Here is a 19,228-nt window from a genome sequence, read left to right as displayed (position 1 = left end):
GTGCCAGGCAGGGGACCAAGGCTGGTCCCGCTCCTGACACTACTCTCCCACTGTCCCCTGGCACTGTTGCAACAGAGTAAAACCAGCCCATTGTGTCGGCCAAAAGTTTTTAGCCTTAACTCAAACATCGCTGGATTTTGGGCATGGTAATTTAAAATGCTAACATCATTTAAAATAAATGCTGCAGTTATACTGCTAGGGTTTTTTAAAGGACATAAATATTATGACTAATAAGTGGCAGTTATATCTAATAAAACATGAAAGATAAAAATCACAGGTAGCATGTTATAAACTGATAGCCAGAACATTCAGGAAATAGCTCTTTGCAGTACTGCGAAGCACACAGTCGTACATACGTATCAGCATGCTGAACGGTGCCTCTTTCCTAGCAGGATTTTATTTTCACTGTTCCTAAGAGAAGGCAGTGACATGTAAAACTGTAGCAGAATGGATCCCGACATCAGTCTAACTCATCATCACATTAATGCAAAATTTGTATTGATTTTACCTAAGGACAAAGTTTTGTCTAGGGACAGCAGGACCATGTTCTTGAAAAGGTAAAATTCAGTGTAAAAATATAGATGTTAAGGTCTCTAACACTTATGCAAGAATGGTGAGAGATGGGCCAATCCAAAATGCCCAATACGCTTAGGTTCTGACACTTTGCAACTGTAGTAACTTCTTAGTAAAGATCAGCCTGCAAAGTGTTCCAACCGTTCTGAAAATCTGTAGGGTCTACCAAAAGCTTTCTAGTCTCGTACGGCAGTTTCAGACTCCTGAGGGAAACAGATTACAAAGTATTTTTGAAACCAGTTATTCACCCACTGAACCACACAATCTGCATTAATCTGCCAAACATATGTGGATATATCTACACACACACAAAAAAAACACATTCCCATCAAATGCTTCTGGTTTTTTTTGACTGAAGCTTCTGTATAATGGCTCAAGCATCTTAAAAATTCTTAACCGTGAATCCCACAACATGACATGTAACCTCATGGCCCTAAAACCAGATCATATCTAAACCAACAGTTGCAAGGAAAAGTGCTAAAATAAGGCAATCTTGTATGCGGCATTTCTACAGTCTGACTGTAACCTAAAGAAAATGAAGAGATTGCATTTCACACACATACGGTCTGTGGGTGAGTACCTATATTCTCCTGGGCGTACAGTGCCTAGTGGTCTGGATCCTCAGCTCTAAGAGTGGCTCCACGGATCTACAGAGGTAGGAATAAAAACAAATTAGAGCTCACACAATGAGTTTTCATCTGCTACAGTATTTGTAAGCTGAGTTATAGTATCTGAAAAACGGAAAGGAAATGGAAATGCCAGCAGACCTTCTGCTGGAGTGCTGAATGGGGTGCAGAACACTACTTCACTGTGGCTGCCCTGCCCAGCTCAGATGCCAGGCATCATACGTGACGTTACAGAGCTCCGTGATGCCCAGCAAAGCTCAGGCAGGAGCTCAGAAACACTGCTCTCATGAGGCCGGACTGAGCCTGCTTGGCAAACTGACCACACCCAGCAAGAATGTGTAGATGGAGAAACTTAACGGTACTGAAAATTGCACCATGACCTAAGGCAGTGGCACTGCTCCACAGGCAGATCTGATTATCAGCCAGCACCAGTGTTCCACAAATAGCTCCCTGCTGAAATGCCATTCTAGTTCACTGCTCTGCTCCGCACAGGGGCACTGGGGACACCGAAGCAGTCTCAGAGGGTGTCTCCCCAGTGCTGATGTCCAGTTGAGGGGACAGAGCTAGAAGGTACACTGGTGAACAGGGAACACAACAAGACAACTACCCCTTGCCATTCCCAGCCCTTCCCCACGGCAGAAAGCCTCCCTTTTGTTGTTCTGGTAGCAGTGAGAGAGCACACACCTTCCAGAAGCTCATGGAACTAACATCCCTGCCACTAACATCCCCCTCATCCCTGGAGCAAATGATCTCCCCTCTCTTTTCTGCAGCAAGGAAGTGTTTTATTTAGGGAACTGCTAAATGATAGAAGTCTTGGGGACAAGACAATGAAAACCAGAGACAAAACAGAAGCAACTACCAATTGATGACGGGAGGATTAACAAGCTTCCCCATCACAGCAAAGGAAGCAGAAATGAGGACGGTAGAAGAAGAGAGATGGAGAGTTTGTGGGCATCTCATCTTGGAAATACTGCGACTGGCACTTACATGGGGCGTGATGCTCAGATAGTGCTGTAAGGACAGATTCTTTCACAGGCTTAGCACTATCTATAATTTATATTGTTAGAATCCTGGCAGCATATCCCCCCAATAAAGTGAGATAAGCGTGTGTCAGGGAGGAAAGGCGTTGTAACCGATGACAAGATCAGAGCACAAGATAGGAGTGGGTGTAGCTGAAGTGTGATGATTCTTTCCCAAACCACAAGGGACTACAATTTTAATGATTTATTTCTAGCCAAACCATACACCACAGTTTAACGAGAACAGAACCCTCTAGGCTGTCACAGTGTGTGTGAAAATATTCTACTATTTGTCATATTTCAATTTCACGTTAATCTTGAATCATTCCCACAGAACCTCCCTCATCACTCAAAGGTAAAACCTCGAACGAAGGGAGAAAGATTACACTGCCTGAGCGCTGCTCACAAGCAGCAGGGTTCATGCCGTGAACTGAGGTAAAGTACATTATGTATCTATTCGCCAGCACCGGAAGATCCTTAAAACAAAAGAGCAGAGATTTGTACAAAACCTGCAAAGCTCTTGCTCCCTCATGGGAAAGGTTAGGTCCCTATATGGAAACCTATTTGGGATCACTGCAGTATATTTAATACCATTCAGCATTCACACACAGTAGCCTTCTGCATGTTCAAAATCCTGTGCAGACATGAGTTGATAAACCCTCAGAACTCTCTGGCAAAATGTGCTATCTTCAAGCGCTTGCTCATTTCAGAGTCCAGTGAAGAATAAGCACCATGTCTGAATAAAAGATCATGGCAGTGTTTTTACTTGCCAGAATGATTCAGGGATATGCAGGGTTGTGAAGCATGCTCAGTTGTGGGGGTTTCTTTAAGTGGCAAGCACACAGTAGCTAATTGAAAGCAGCTTTAACTCTTCATGAGCTGCTTCAGACCATGGTGTTTGCTAGCCCTGTCCAAACACAAGAATGCGGGTTTATTCTTTATGTAATCAAAGGAAAGTAACCAGAATTCACAAGCATAAACAGGAAAACATGGAAAAGCCTGCTTATCAGAAGCTATCACCAGAGCACCACACTGCAAAAAGGCTCTACATGTAAGAGGAAAAAAAACCCAACATATATTAAGTAAATACTGAAAGTAAAAAACTAAACAACCCCAAAAAGCCTTAATCTTACTAAATCCCAGGGATTTTCCAAAGGTGCTGAAAATTTGCAGCCTACAGATAAGATCAGAATTTATGTCCAGGATTTCTGGAACCACCCCGAAGACACCTCATGCTGGGCATACAAAATTAAGGGCTCAGCATCAGCAGCCACGTTGAAAAAATAAGCCCAGATCTGTCTTATCAAATGAATTTTTACTGCTCTTCAAACTTTACCAAAGTGGATTAGTTGATTTAGAACTGGATTAAATCCCACTGAAAATGATTGATCTGAAACAACTACCTTTCACTGCAGAACGTAACATGAAAGACTTTGGGGATAAGACCAATGAAGTGCAGAGATAAAACAAAATGCCTCTGCCAATGTTTTCAAAAGTGTCTTCTTATTCTGGGTGCCCTGCTTGAGTCACTGCCTAAGTGCTCATTTCCTCCAGAAATGAGGCCCCAAGCACACTGAGCCAGGCATCCAGGACAAGAGACTGCCTGGAAATACTGGCCCTTACATTGTATCTCCTAACATTTGTCCCGAGTGAGCCTCAGATGCACCCATTCAGTAACTGTGATAGCTAGCGGAACTGTCAATGGGACTGAAAGCAGGGAAAGCTGCTTCTCATGTCATTAATCCGCTCTAGCAGTGTGGCGGATTAGCTCAGAGATGTTTTTCACGCGCAGCTGCCACGCAAGTCCTCCATACGGTCATTTCTACACCACACTTCTAGCTTATAACTACTGATAGGCAACAGCTCAGCCTCTAACCTTGCCAGTCTTAGGGGCTGGCTGTCAAACTGCCAAGAAGAAAGCTGTCTCTAGCAGCAGTGGCTGGAAAAGATGGATGCCTGCCTATTGGCAAAGTGTCCTTCTCACCTCAGGGACAGCCAAGCTAACAGAACTTCTGAAAATGCTCCTAGATTTCTATCCCCTTGCTGTGATCAATTAACACATATAAGTACTGTTCTTTGGGCCCTTATATGCATTTTAAGATAAAAACGGCTTTGTTTTTCCCATCTAGGGCAAGCTCCTTGCTTCACTAGGCCATGCCATGTTGAGGAATGACAACAGCAGGTACAGCACGTTCAGCTCCAGGCAGGTCAGCCACGTGCTCAGAGTGCTTCTAAATACAGCTCCAAGGAAGAAAAACATTAACACATCCAGAACTTGCTACATATGGTAGGATAGGGAAACCAGAACATGACGGGGATGCAAATCACACCTAGGAAACAAGAACAAGGTAAGACAAACTGAACAATTCAAATGCTAGCCCACTGCGAATACACTATAAAGAGCTCCACTATGCTGTCCTTTAAAGATGAACTCCACCCAGCAGCACAGGCAGAGGCGGCCAAAGGCTAAGCAATACTGGCATTCAGCAGAGATTCACTTATCTCTTCCTCTACTGCATGGGCTATGCATCTCATCTGTTCTAGCTCACGGCTGGGAAAGCAGCAGCCTACCTCCCAACTCTGCTCAGCTACCTGTAACTCAGCACAGCCAAGTCCTGTGAGATCATCTGTAGGCACAGCTTGCACATTCTTGTCCAAATGCAGTTAGCTCCTTAGAAGTGTTTTGTGCAAATTCAATATCCAGGCAGCACAGGGCAAAGATGCTAGTGGGTCAGAATATACTGTACTTCAACCACTTGACATCTCTTAAAAGACTTTTAATTTGCTGGATTTCACCTATCAAGCCTTGAGTCATCTAACATAAATTTCCAGAAAAGCAGTAAGTTATTTCATCTGGGAAATGACCTAGAAAATGCAATTGTTCTCCAGAGAACAACCGTGCCAAATTTGGAAATTAAATTCATTAAGTGTAAGTGAAAAAGCTTTAATTCTGCTTTAGCTGCAAAGCCTTTTTCAGATTCAGGTTTGGAAAAGAGACCGGTTATAGCACTCCTTAGGAATTCTGGTGAATTCAACCTCTTCTTTTTAGTTAGAACATCGAAACAACTGTGTTCTTGAGCTATTTAAAAAAATCTTTCAAGGCCTTAGGACACTGGTATTGTTAAAACGGTAGAACAAAGGTCAGTTATCTGCAAAACCAAAATACCTGCATTCCCTAGCATGGGTTGTTCTCTTAGAAAATAATCTACTTAACTTTGAACGACGGGTATCTAAAATTCCAATACAGCTAGTGTTAATCTTTCTCATTTTCCCTGGCAGGGAACAGCACTACGTTTTTAAAAGGAACTGAAAATACATCTCATTGTAAAGAGAGTCATCATTTTTTCACTTCGATACATCCATTTTCAACAGCAGGGAAATGTAATCTTCATCCCCACATAGTACATACCACTGACTGGCTAAATAACAGTAATTGTAGGAACACGTATCATTAGGGGTGAAGAATAAAATATCTTATGTGAGATCTCATACAAAGAGATCCAGTGTGACTTGCTACCGTGCCACTGCTCCTGCACGGAGGCCGTTCCACTGGCTGCCTCACGAGTGTCTCCTTCCACCACAGGCCGCGAAGAAGCCGCAGCTCTTTGCCCCTCACCGCGCAAAGGCCCAGTAAACGGCTTTTACACAGCGTGGCGGGGACGGCCCTACCTCTCGCTTACCGGCGGCGGCAGCAGCGCCGGTAACGGCAGCCTCCCGCCCCCGAGGGTCGGGCTTCGGTCCCCGCTTCTCCCACCGAGCCCCGAGCTCCCTCAGGCCAGGCGCGCGCGCCCGCCGCGCCTCCCGCCCGCCAACAGCCGCCGCGCCCCCGCTCCGCTGTTGCTATGGCTCGGCGGGACGCGGCAACCAATCAGGAAGCGGCAGGATATATTTGTCGCTGTTGCTACCGCGCGCCGGGCCAATGGGGAGGGAGCAGGGAGGCGGCGCGCGGCCGCCACGGAGGCGGGAAGGGCCCGGCGGCGGCCGGAGCGAGGGCGGCTGTGGCGGGAGCGGGGGGGCCGGCGGGGGCCCGGCCTGCAGCCCGGCGTGGCCCCACAGCTGAGGCACGGACCCGTGCGCGTCCTCCCCCGGGCAGCACCGCCTTGCATACAGCAGCTGCGACCAGGCAAGGGCCTTGCAAGTGACAGCCGCTGCAGTACAGCGCCACACGTGCGCCCAGGGCAGCCAGCGCCCGGTGTTCATACACAACGCAGCACCCCGTGCGGGTGTACTGCCTCCCACCCTTCCCGTGAAAAACCAACCCTGGAGAAAGTCATTCACAACCTTTATTTGCCAACTTCGTTACAAAAGGCACTGGGGGCACCTAAATCTTCAGGCAAAGGTGACCCCTTCTTGAAAAACCGGCAGCAGTGCTTGGGTAAAACCCCACAGGAGCGCCCAGTGACCTGCAGCGTGAGTTTTAAACCTGCACCGAGGGCCTGCTTTCCTCCTGCATGCCCCAACACTCTCATGCACAATTCACTTTGTAGTGTCCGAAAGCAAGGAGGGAAAATGCATGATGCAGTGGGAGACAGAGTGTAACAGGCAGCTTTGGGGCTGGGTTAAGTAAGGAAAAGCACTGAGCAAAAGGAACAGAGCTGTGCACGCTCCCCGGGAGAGCTGCAGTGGAACAGCTTACCCCCACGGAGCAAGCAGCCTTCAGCCAAATACAGGATTAGTCCCACCGTGGCTACAGTTGTGTAGGAAACTTGAGTCTGCGCAACTCACACTGCTTTGCAGGGCACTCGTGCGAATAGGATGCACTCGCCTGCCGCTGCCTGGTGTCAGAGTGCCGCAGACCGCCCGCAGGGTGACACAATTGCCTTGGCAGCTTCAGTCCATCCAGACCTGGGGACTGAAAACTGATCAGGAGGGTTCAGCAGCTCCTACCTCCTCCATTCATCCTTCTTTCCTGGGCAATCTGAGATACAGGTGGTATTAAGTACCAACAGCGCAGGTATGCCCTCCCCCAGTCCTGCAAGAACACAGACTTCAGCACTGATGATTCTGCCATGCTCCAGTTTGTGTCGTCTGCGGCACTACAGAGTATGGAACACGCCAGGAGTTATACCCAGCAGTACGACAGAAATGCAGGGAGATGAGACATAGCAGTATTTTACCAGTGCTTATCTGAGACCATATTTTCCAGGTCTGAGAAAGTTACCTAATATCCACTGCTATGCAGTGTAACTAAATTTTACTCTTTTTGAATACAGGAGTTACATTTACCTTCATGATGTAATGAAGGACTCAGATCTGACCAGTGCTATGGGTAGAAACATGTAACTGCCACAGAACCAGTAACGTGATATTTTTAGCGTCTACAGTGCAGCTTCAGGCTGCTCCACTAAAAACCTAAAGTCCACAATGCACCTTTGGTTTCTTCTATCCTTTACAAAATTCTTAATAAAATTTTAACTCAAACAAACTTTGTAACCATTAGAAAAGGCCTTCATCTTTCCACCTCAGCCTCTCTATTTACTTCCATGTCAAATCCTTCATTAAAAAATAAAAATAAAAATTCCTGGGGAAGTGCAGACCACACTGAGCATCTCTGCAGGCTGGTCACATTCTTCTGCCAGCTGAGAATTCAAAGAGCAGCCATGCTGCCCAGAACGTGTCACTGGCTAACGGGTCACCAACTGGATCCTCCAGGACCTGAAAGACACAGGAAGGAATCAAAGCTTCACCACACACGATCTTTAGTGATGCAGTTGCTCACAACGGAAGATCTCCGTTGGGCAGATATAGAGTAGCACAAGACACTGCAATGACAGGGAGCGTCAGTGGTGAGGGCTGCATGCATGAAGTGACAGAGTCCTCGTTACCCTTTAAGTTCAGGTACAGTAATCCATCTGTACAGGGCGTGAGTGTAAAAACGTCAAGCACAATCAGTGCACACTTCAACTCTTAGTAATTCAGAGAAAAGCACTTGCCTTTTCTCTTGCCTTTGCCTTTCTCAATGCCTTTGCCCAAGGCATTGGCTCCTACAAAAGCAAGTAAATATCAGAAGGTAAGGCCAGGATGAAATAATTAAGGGACCAATCACCTGAACAAGGGAGCTCTGTTCAGGCAAGGAAAGAAATGTCTCCAAAATGAATTAACTTTTTGTTTGTTTGTTTGCTTGTTTTGTTTTACTCTCATTTTGGCTCTGATGGGATGCATGACCTACAAAAACCAAATTGAAAGTCATGTGTGGACAAAAGGAAGCGTACATCTGCACCCCTGTGGTTCAGACATAGGAACCAAACAACTGCATATTCCTGCAACAAGCCCAGGGCAAGTTGATTTAGCAAGAAACAGAGTGCCCAGGAAGTCTGTAGAATCCTGTGAAATCATGCCCATTCGAGCTCTTCCTTTTTCTATAGCACGTATTAAGATATGCAAAAATTGCTTTTCTGAATTTCTGAACTGATTAGTTATTACAAAGATTTGAAAACATCCCCTTCTGACATCTGCAAGCATCACATGGGATCTTGCTCCCCAGCCCACACTGCACTGAGTGTCATGTTTCTATACCATTGCAAAATCGGTACAAGAATGCAAAATAGCAAGATGAAAACTAGCTACAGAGACTGCACGCTCTGGAAAGCTTAGAAAAGGCTCATTCATTATTAATGCCCATAGCTTTCCTACTCATCTGGCTCACATTATGGCTGGTAAAAAGGCCACTTTCCAAGATACAGATCTTTATATCGATGCTTTCAAAGGCTCAAAAGAGGTTCTGTTACTGCCCTCAGAGCTGCAGCCGCTTCCTATAATGAGGCCAGCCGATATGGTCTCCTGCTTTTCAAAATCTCTTTTAAAAAGGTTTTCTCCAGCAGCTTATACTGCAAGAGAGACAGAAATGGATGCTGACTGACTGATCAGTAGACCAACACATGTGAAGCCAAAAAATAGCTCAAGGTACAGTTCTGATAGGGCTTTCTTGGGTCCTGTTCTTAGGTAACATCTAATTCAGAGATGATGTGCTCCCATCCCCTTGAAAGCACCAGATTTCTAAATTCTGTTCTCTACTGCCTTAAAATCACCATAAGAAAACATGCAGGCTGCATCCAGATTAAGTAAGTAAACTTCTTTTATCATGTCCTATAATACTGCTCTGTACACTGCTATCAGCCATCTCCAAACAGTACAAAATCTCTGTTCCTCATCAATAACACAGACTTGGAAATGAAAATTACATGAAAGATTTTAAGTGGTCTGAAAGAGCAGTCAAATTCTGCAGAACCCCTCAGAGGGGAGGACCCTCAAGCAGCCATCCTCCTGTTGTTACTGTTTCACCTGAGCTCCCAAAATGCAGTTTGAACTCTGCTGGTATCACCAATATCTTCTTTCCACAGTGCTAGGTGAACTTTTCATTGCTCAAAATTTAAATAACACTTTGAATATGCACAGGTTGCTTTGGTCATCATTTCAACGACACATTTAGTAAAATCAGGGTCTGATAAGCAATCCAAGTGGAAAAAACAACAAAACCACCTCTCCTAGCATCTGCTGGATGCTACTCAGGGAATGCCCAGTTTGCTCTGAAATGGATTCCAAAAGGTATGCTTAGATCAAACACGTTTCATCCTAAATATGATGTGAGGTTTTGCATCCCCTGTGTGAGAGCTACAGCTGGATAGCATGTATAGGGCTAAGCTCCTTTCTCTGAACATTAGGTGTGTTCTCTTACCTGGCGTTGTCCCCAGGCTTGGCTTTCTTCCACGTAGGGTACAGAAACAAGTGGGCACTGAGGCTTGCCAAACACAGTCTGACAGGAACTGGAAGAAAATATGATATACAAATGCGTTTGTATTTATGCTCTACTCGCCGCTTACTGTAATGTTTTGCAGCAGGACAAGAGGGGCTTCTGGTAAAACTATTCATTCAACAGAGATCTGTTAAATTGCTTACAAACCTGCCCCACTTCTCCACATTGTTATGGCCTGAAAATACAGACTCCGTACTGAGAGGACTAGCCTGACCAGGAGCACTACACAGGAATGACATCTCGACTTGCAACTATCCTTATGCCCCCAGAACATTCTCCATAAACAAAGAGATGTCTACCAAAATGTCTCTCTCCTGGAATGTGTTTTAAAAACACAGATCTTAAGAGTCAAAACAGATAAACATGTGCCTTTATACATAGCCACAACATTGGCTATGATTTTACTAGAGCTTTTCAAGACTGCCAGTTGAGTGTCTGGGGCCACAGCTTCCCCATCCACACCTCCCTTGGGGGCTCTGCCAACCTCTCAAAAGAGGTCACAGTCTGCAGGGCACTGAGTCAAGTAGGAGACACTGGGTTCTTGATGATGGGATGTTCTCTCCCTTGTCACCAGCTCAAAGTATCTGTACTCCAACAACACTGCCCGTACCGCTGCCAGGAACAGCCCAGGGTATTAATGGCCATACAGGCCCAGGCCAAAGGTGCCAAGTAACAGAGCGTAAGAAAAAAAGCAGAAGAAACAGGGCAAGCGCCAAGTTGCCCTTCCTTGGAATGCTCCCTGAGTTCTGAAAATCAGTCTTCGGACTCCTCTGCTGGAGGCTGCGTTCAGGCAATCACATTGACTAATGACAAATGGACTCAACCCCCACAGCCACCTAAGACCTTGTCCCATCCTTTCTCATAGCCCACTTACACCAACATGCACAATGCCCTTAAGAACAAATTCTGCAATTTATTTATGCAACATGCAAAAAAGTAGCCTCCTTTTGTACGTTTTGAACTCACTGCCTGCCAGTGTCGACGCTGGGTTATCCAGAGGGGAGAGCCTAACAGCAGGAGGATTCCCAGCACTCTGAGCTGGAATCCCAAAAAAGCAGGCAGAAGCAGTAAGCTGCAACTAACATCTCAGCACCGATGTTTTTTAAATCAAAGTGCTGGCTCATAAATGCGGTCTCTTCTGCTCCATAAAGTTCAGTGTGCCCTTCTCTTTGAAATGGGAGGCATGAGAGAGTTACATTCTGCATGAACCATTAGCTGGGCTACATTCCACCTGTCTCAGCTCAAGGAGCGAAGAGGATACAACACCACTATCTGTAAAGGCGAGCATCTGTTTGGTGTCCCACAGGGACTTCCAGTTCGCTAGCTGGATCAAACTCTCCTGTCAGGCAGCAGGAGCAGATGGAGACAGTCAGCTTCCAGCCTGGTTCCCCCTCACACTCCCACCTCACAGCCCTGTAGATCATAAGAGGTTTGGATACAGCCCAAGTGCGTAGGACCAACTGTAAAAAAGCCCATGAAAGAAATGAACTGGAATTGTTCTAATAAGCTTTCAGGCTAAGTCCTTTCCAGGTGAGCACCTTTAAAAATAAGACAAAGCAGATTAAGGGTCCTTTGGCTGACTTTTAGTTCTACCCCTGCACTTACAAAGCAGGGAGCCAGAGGTGCTGGCAAGGCAGCGAGAACATAAGACATTAAGTCCACTCCAGATGGGTGACCTTGGCTAAGTAATTTCCTCCTCTGTGCTTTACTCTTATCTGCCCTGTCTTTCCAGGATAGCAATGCTCATTTGCCTTACAGTTTAAGCTGTTGACTCCTTTGTCAGTCCCCAGATGAGTGAAGCTCATTGCAACGTTACTGCTCAACAGGACTCCGGTGACACAACACTTCTCCCTAACCCAGTGACTGTGTTAGAGGGCTCTGCCTGATAACAAAGGTGATCCTCGTTTACTGCCATTCACTGAGGCGTGATCTTAGCTAAGCCTACCCATGCAAAGTCTCCTGGCTCTCTAGAAAGAAACTGGAAAAGGCCCTAGATGAAACTGCAGTCTGAGGATCACTCATTTCTAAAGAGATCGATGTTCCGTGGCATTTTTGGTATTTTGGGAAGTTCAAGGTTTTGGAGAGAGCTGGACCAGGCCACTCCACAGGATATACAAATGGAGTTCATGTAAGTATATCCTCACCAGAAGGTGTCAACAAAGCAGCAAGTCCTGCCCCTGACAGCAATATGATAAAGGGTGTGTGGATTCCTGGCAGAAGTGACATACCCAACAAGGAGACATTCACCATAGATTTCTTCTACTGATGGAACATATTTTAAAAATAAACATGAGCTCACTCTAGAGTCAGAACACGCAATTTTAAGTCCAGCCAAAATATTGCCACCAAGCCTTACTGATCTTTCATGATCTTGCCACACAGACTGAGGTGGGTTTAAAATGCCCGGACCTGGGCTCTCTCCAGCAATTCTGAGCGAGGAGTCTGACATGAGTGTGAACAAATGTAGGCACCAGGCCAACTGGGAAATAGGGGTAAAAGGCAGAAATGTTTTTAGCAAGGAACTGGGAGGCAAAACCCCACCAATTTTTATGTGCAGTGAATCACTGCCCTCCCTTGCTGCTTGACAAGCCACAAAGCCTCTCCGTGCCCCTGCTTCCTCATCTATGAAGTGGGAATAAAACTGCTTCTGCCTACCACTTTGACATATTATTGACAGCCTTGTGCTAGCACAAATGCTGGACAGTGTCAAGCAGAAGGGTTATGAAATGGGGCTACTGCTCCTGTTGTGCCTTGCAGATCAGTAAGTTAAAGGAACCTCGTCTGTTTGGCAGTGTTTATTTTTATGTAACATTATGGAAGTTGTATAACATACGGAAGACGGCACAGATTTTTTTGATTTGCATTCTGTGAATTTAGCTCAAGTCCCAGAGAAAATGTGCAGTCTGAAACACTTGTTACAGGTAGAAAACAGAAAGACAGAACAGTGCCTGTTTTTCTGTCTTCCAATTTGGAAAGCTTGCACTATGGAATAATCTTGTCATGAGGTTATGAAGCTACAAAAACTATTTTAGGATTAAGTACAGGCCCTACCAACCCAGCCCACAGAATCAGCTCTCACTGGATCAGTATAGGTTACAATTTTCTCCCAGAATCAAAAACAGGCAAATAGCTTAGAAGCTAAACCTGCTTTAAAGAGAGGCATTCATATTTTTTCTGATGAGGCTGGTCCCGAGTCTCCTCTGTGCCACCACCGTAAAACACATATACACTTACACAGCATTTCCCATTTCCAGTGCATAGATATAAATATCTGCAAAATATGATGGACACGAGGAGAGTCAGGCCCTGGGAATGAGATGCATCATTACAGTCTTTCTGCAAGCCTCTTCAGCAGCAGGATTGGGACAAGGCTAGATCTACAGCATCATTGTTACTCCTGCCTTTAAGAAGCCCTGTGCTTTCCACTCCCTTTACCTGTGGGGAAGAATAGTTTCCAGGGTCCCTAGCTGTCTTTCTCTAAGGATGAAGCTTTCAACCTCTAAATCTGACTGCTGAATGATTCCTCCTGAACTGGCCTCAGTACAGCCACCTTGAGGGACTCTGCTCAAGGAAGCTCTGATACCTGCTGAAATAAATGCTTGTATTAAAGACAGACAACATGACTCCACCCTCTGACCCAGCTATTCCTCCCCTCCTTGCTACACACCGACATTCACCCAGCCTCTGGTGAGCCACAGCACTTTTTGTTCTGTAGACCTACAGCAAAGGCAGGTAGACGTCACTTACATATCCTATTGAGGCTATTCTGAAGAACAGGGAGAGGAAAAGAGATGGTGGGAATGCTGAACAAGACTGGACAGGAAGAGGGGGGGGAGGGGAGAGTAGCAGGAAGGAGAAAGGAAAGTGAGAATGTGTTCCTGAAGACAAGCACCATGTCACAGTTAAGAAATTCCCAGCCTCTGCTCAGGCAATCTCTTAAGAATGACCCAGAAGCTTGTTAACTGACAAGGTGAGCAGGCAACACCTGAAGGGGCACAGAAATGCTCCCACCTTGCTGGAAAAGCGCTATCTTATGGAAGCAGTTACAGTTTAAGCAAAAGAGTAGGTAAGAATAACTGCTTCAATACTTTAAATCAATGGATTTTCTCATTGAGCTACTATGAGAGCAGAACCCCATAGCAAACCCACAATAAGCCCTGCTCTCATTTGTCGTGACATTGGAAAGCCATGTAAGTGAGCAAGAATATTTACAACAGAGAGGAGAGAAGCTTCTATTAAGGTCAAGGATTTGGGTGCAGTTTTACTAACCTTCTATACTTGGGGTCCACATGGAGCCAGGGTCTCCTCTGCTGCTGCAAGGGGCCTGCCACGCGGCCAGGCATTCATCTGGGAAGGTAAGGGACCCACAAGAGCAGAGGAAAAAGTTATCCAGATGGGGGCTGGCATTAGTACTGCTTGCTACCTCTCTGGGCTGCAGGACAGCAGAGTTAAAGCAGGTTCCTGGTTCCAGCACAGCCTCAGTACAAAAAGCTACAGGTTGTTCAGCGCTGTGAGTAGTCAAAGCAGCCTCGCTTGTCCTCGCTTCATACATCTCACTGCTCTGCATAAAGCTGTAACAATGGAGATGATAAATCAGCCAGACATATTGCTTTGCAAAGAGGGGGGATGCCCCAGCTAAACCTCTGAATCCTGCCCTTGACAGTTGGGAGATTAACTGCTAGATGCTCCGACTGTCTGATGCTGGGCATGGACCGCTCCCATCTATGGGATCAAGTCTCCTAAGTGATGTCACCCTGGGAACTGACACGAAAGTCAGTTCCACGAACAAGTTTAAAGGTTGCTTCATCTCTGAACTGTCACTGTAAAGACTTTTTCATACATCACCTGGATTCCATCATCTTTAAATATGTTCCTTCAGGAGGCTTATGCAGATCTGCAGCTGGCTGCTCCCACCCTGGGTCACAAGGCACGAGGGTCATCTCTATTTGCTCAGAGCCGATGCCCACACAAGATCCATCTGAAAGGTGCAGGCCAGGCAGATGAAGGAACACTAATAGTTACTCCAAAAAGCAATGAAACAAGTCTAATTTGCCAAATGCAGCAAGACCCTCCTATTCCCCGTGACTGAAGTTTGGCCAAGATTCTGTTAAGGGGCATGAATATACTGCACTTTACTGGAGTACTGCCCTGATTTCGGAATCTGAGAGCTAAAACCCGTTGCCTCCTGTGTATTTGTATTTATTTGGTGCCCCTTCTGAGACAGGCATCTCTTTTCACCTGTCCTTGCACAGACCTTACCAATGTTTGCTCCTTCTGTGGAGTGACAGCCTCTAGCCAAACAATGAGGCACTCCACTGAAGTAGAGTCCTCCAATGTCCACTCAATCCATCAGCATATAGATGCTGTTCTGGAGGAGTATCCTTCCCTTTCTGAGGGAATTTAAAACTGGTTTTTCTAGTGGGCTTAGGATGTGTCCAGAAAGCAGAAGAGACAAACCTGCAGTTTGTGGAGTGTAGGATTCTTCATCCTGCCGCTCCTTTGTGTGGTAAGTCAAAGGCCTCTCAGGACATGAGTTGTTGAGCTTTTCCGCACGAGGAAGGCAGGATTTTTGACGTCGTCGGTAATTTGCAAACCAGTTATAGACCTGAATTGGCTGCAAGTTCATGTCCCGAGCCAATCCCTCCTGCAAACCCAGGTGTAAGGGGAGATCGAGAGAAAAATAAACCGCATCCAAATAATCAGGCTTTTCCCTTCAGATCCAAAAGCAGCCCAGCAAAAGAGCATTCAAATCCAGATACATTTGTCAGTAGGTCTCCGATAAGTCTGTGTGGATCCCCTTGCAGACTGATTTATAAACTCAAAAGAGTTGCTGGAAAACACACATTCCACCCTGCTCCCCAAGTCCATTTGTTTGCTATAGGAAACCATGTACTGCTATTTTATATTGCTATATTTACATGTAAAACCCCACCCAAGCACGCTCTTCCCACAGACTGACAGCTTCACATTGCTAACATGACACTAGTAGGATAACCACTAATGCATTTACCACAGCTGTGAGCAGTATACACACCTGTATCACATTCACAGAAAAATTTATGCGGTATTAAACTACTAAATAATGAGATCATATAAATGAAGAATGTATTGGGAAATTAATGCATAAGTGATCACAGTATCCTGACCTTTTAGGACTTTAATTATGCAGCTTCATTATTCTCCCAATTCAGAGTGGTTTTTTGAAATGAAAAAATGGAAGTCGTTGCTCCTTTGTGAAAAGGCTAAGAAATAAACCAGCTTCACATTGCAGAACTAGTCACCAGGCCATCCTGCCTCATATGATAAGGGTGCTGGAAAAACTGAGCACCACAGAGGCAGACTTTAAAGTCTGAAGCCTTCACCTTGCAAGGCAGCAATCAACTAGGATTACTGGACGAATTCACATGTCACTTTCGTTACAAATCTGTCCCTGTCCAAATGAGGTAGGTACCTGCATACATCAACACAGCCTGCTGTGTTTTGAAATTCTTGAATTTAGTGTGGTAAGTCAGTGGAAAATATATTCTGGTAAGCAAAGTGCAATTTTATATAGGCTATAACTCAGTCAAGTCAGAATTATTTATCACTGCAATACAGCTCTTCTGAGAAACGACTGCTTTGCTGCCTAATCACTACAAAATTAGAATGGTTAAAAGCCCAGTGAGGAATTTATTTCCCCTGATCTTTTTGTTCAAAGCAAGTGAAATGATTTCACATGAACTTGATGATTTTTTTAAGGATACCTTTAGGGAAAGATCAAATATGGGGAAGCCCAGCCCCACTGGGCCTTCTGAAAACAAGGATTTAGAATGAAACCGGTTATAGACCCCTGATAGCAGAGGTCTGCTTTACTGTGACAAGGAGACTTGACTGGACGTAGCACAACCCTACCCGCTGTTTCTTATTTGGATTTGTTGTCACCTCTGCAGCAAACCTGTGCAGCTGCTGGCGTACTTCATCTGAATAGTTTCGATTCTTCAAACCTTCAGGACAAAGGGAAATAGGTGGTGGATTCCTATGCACAGGAGAACAGGATTAAAAAGGACCCAAAAAGAGACATTCATGGGAATTTTCTCACATTGTCACAAGTGGTCAAAAAAACAAGAAAAACCCAACTCCAAGAAGCAGCCATCCTGAGATGCAAAATGATCCCTCTGCATCTCTACCCCCTGCATCTGTTAACTACCACAGAGGGGTGGGGGTGGGGGCTGGAAATCAGTTTCCCCACACCACAGTACCTCTTCCTGCAACGGAATTTCTGCAGTGGTGTCAGAAAATCCGTGCGGTGTTTCTCCATAGCCCTCCGGTAGTGAACCTCATGCCAAAGTTGCACCAGCTCCTCCTTCTCTTCTGCCTTGCAACACTAGAACAAAATAGTAGGTAAGCAAACCCTTCCCAGGTAGTCAGTCAGGTTTCCTACAAAGGAGAAAACCCTCAACAACTAAAAACTTACTCAGAAATTCCTACTGGTTTGACAAAGCTGGTAGCATTATGCAAGGATATGGCTTACTGTACACCTTCCTTCTATAATGTATGCAGGGAGTTACCTGTCTAATGCTGCCTTCTCCCCAGTGAAAAGGGCTAAGTTACCAGATCTAGAGGCAAAACCTCCTCGCCCTGAGTGGTGCCATCCAACCTTCTTCATATTCTCCCATCCTGGCAAGCCCTCTAAACTTGGCCGCCCCAAGGCTTCTATGTCCTGAGCCCTAAGTTAGTGAAAAACTCCAAGAACCACCATAATAGAGAACAAAAAAATCCTGCTTTCACAAACTACAACCAACCCCATAATCCCCCAATTACCTTCTCCCCCTTGGCTGATTCATAGTAATTGCATGTAGCAAAGGCTTTATCCTATGTTTCAGGTCAACCAAAGCACATATACCACCTTCCACTGCCGGACACCAGCTAGAAATACTCCATGTGCTGCAGCTGGAGTAAGTCTGCACTAACAGCTCTAATTGCTATTTTCCTAATACTGTTGTTTCCACGAAGAACAGAGCCCTACCTCCAGGAGTCTGCAGGCTGTGTCATGCTGCCCGTTACGGATATGAATGAACACACAAGCTCGGACAACGTGGATGTTTGTGAGAAAAGACATCTTGTGTTTGCATCCCATCATGGCCCCAACCAACTTCTCCAGATTAGAAGACGAGCTCTGGAGGTCCTGGCAAAGCTGTCCTGCTAGATCCAGCAGCTTGGCAGGTGGGGGATCCTTGTTTTTATTCCTGTTTAACATGGCCATGAACCGCTTCATCCTTACGTCCTGTTGGAAGCCTTTTCTATGCAATGCACAAAGTTGTGGTTAGATAAAAACTTTTATCTCCTATTTTTAGGTTCTATGGTATGCTTTTTTGTGGGTTTTTTTGGTTTTGTTTTTTTTTTTTTTAAAGTAAAGAAATTCACAGTGCTATTAAAAGCAGCCTGAGGACCTCAAAACAGTGCTAATAAAACTAGGCCTAAAGCAAAAGCCACACCAGGTTTGCAGTTGAGAAAACCAAGCTCAGAAAGACCAAGCTGGCCCCAGAGCTCGGAGGCTGAAGGAAGAGGCCAAAGCAGGAGGGCTGCGGGGGGCACGGCACCTGGGGGGGCCCTGGCTTCCCCCTTGGGTCTGTGTGTGGGGCTGGGGACACTGGGGCACCTCGGGGCAGCTCCGGCCCCTGCCATGGGCCTCCAGACGGCTCCAGTGCCAGCACCCACATACCCACCGCCCGGCACGAAGCTTCGCGTCCGCTGCTCACGGGTTAAAACTACCAGAACATTTACACCAGAGACATCCAGGTGAAATAAATGAGGTTTTAGTCCTCCAAAATGGCTCAGGACAAGCCAAGAGCTGCTGGCGGTTACACCCAAGCGTAACTCCAGCGGCGGTCAGGGCCGGGTATCACGCGTTTTCCCGGGGGAGGCCGGCGCGATGTCCGGTGGGTGCCCCCGGGGACACCCCACACCCCCCCGCCGCCGGCCAAAATGGGGATAAGCTGCTAAATACCTGCGCGCCGCTGCGGAACGGGGACCCCCGGCTGCCGTCCCCTCCCGGGCCGGCGGCAGCGCAGCGCGGGGTGCCACAGCCCGCCCCGGAGCTCCCCGGCACCTCCCTGCCGGCCCAGCGCCGGGCCCGGTACCGCCGGGGCGGGGGCCTCCCTGCCCGCCCCACCCCCGCCGCCCGCCGGGGGAGGCCGCCCCGCGGGACCCTGCGCGGCGCCGGCCGGGAGGAGGGGGATGGGCGGGGGGGAGGGGGCCGGGGGCTGCCCCTGCCCGCC

General features: G+C 46.5%; 1 protein-coding gene across 1 annotated transcript; it reads right to left on the bottom strand.

Annotated features, from left to right (window-relative positions):
* Window positions 1–6,492: 6,492 nt before the first annotated feature.
* ANHX (anomalous homeobox) lies at window positions 6,493–19,101 on the bottom strand. Its single transcript, XM_056325166.1, has 9 exons — window positions 18,958–19,101; window positions 17,977–18,250; window positions 17,210–17,334; window positions 16,863–16,986; window positions 15,429–15,615; window positions 14,817–14,949; window positions 14,241–14,542; window positions 9,894–9,981; window positions 6,493–7,873 (listed from the first exon to the last, which is right to left on the bottom strand). Exons 2-9 carry the CDS (start codon window positions 18,223–18,225, stop codon window positions 7,843–7,845), a joined length of 1,239 nt encoding a protein of 412 aa, XP_056181141.1. The 5' UTR covers window positions 18,226–18,250; window positions 18,958–19,101; the 3' UTR covers window positions 6,493–7,842.
* Window positions 19,102–19,228: the final 127 nt, after the last annotated feature.

The sequence above is a fragment of the Falco biarmicus genome, chromosome 1 (assembly GCF_023638135.1).
Source record: "Falco biarmicus isolate bFalBia1 chromosome 1, bFalBia1.pri, whole genome shotgun sequence".
Lineage (NCBI taxonomy): Eukaryota > Metazoa > Chordata > Aves > Falconiformes > Falconidae > Falco > Falco biarmicus.
Note: the sequence above shows the minus strand (reverse complement) of the source record. Positions and strands in the feature narration are given on the sequence as shown.

Bases quoted from the DNA above. Each gene is read 5' to 3' on its own strand.
- ANHX (XM_056325166.1), bottom strand. From the start codon at position 18,225: ATGAAGCGGTTCATGGCCATGTTAAACAGGAATAAAAACAAGGATCCC. The intron at 17,335-17,976 runs GTAGGGCTCTGT...ATTTTGTTCTAG, and splicing joins CAGCCTGCAGACTCCTGGAG to TGTTGCAAGGCAGAAGAGAA. The intron at 15,616-16,862 runs GTAGGGTTGTGC...CTGGGTTTGCAG, and splicing joins ATCCAAATAAGAAACAGCGG to GAGGGATTGGCTCGGGACAT.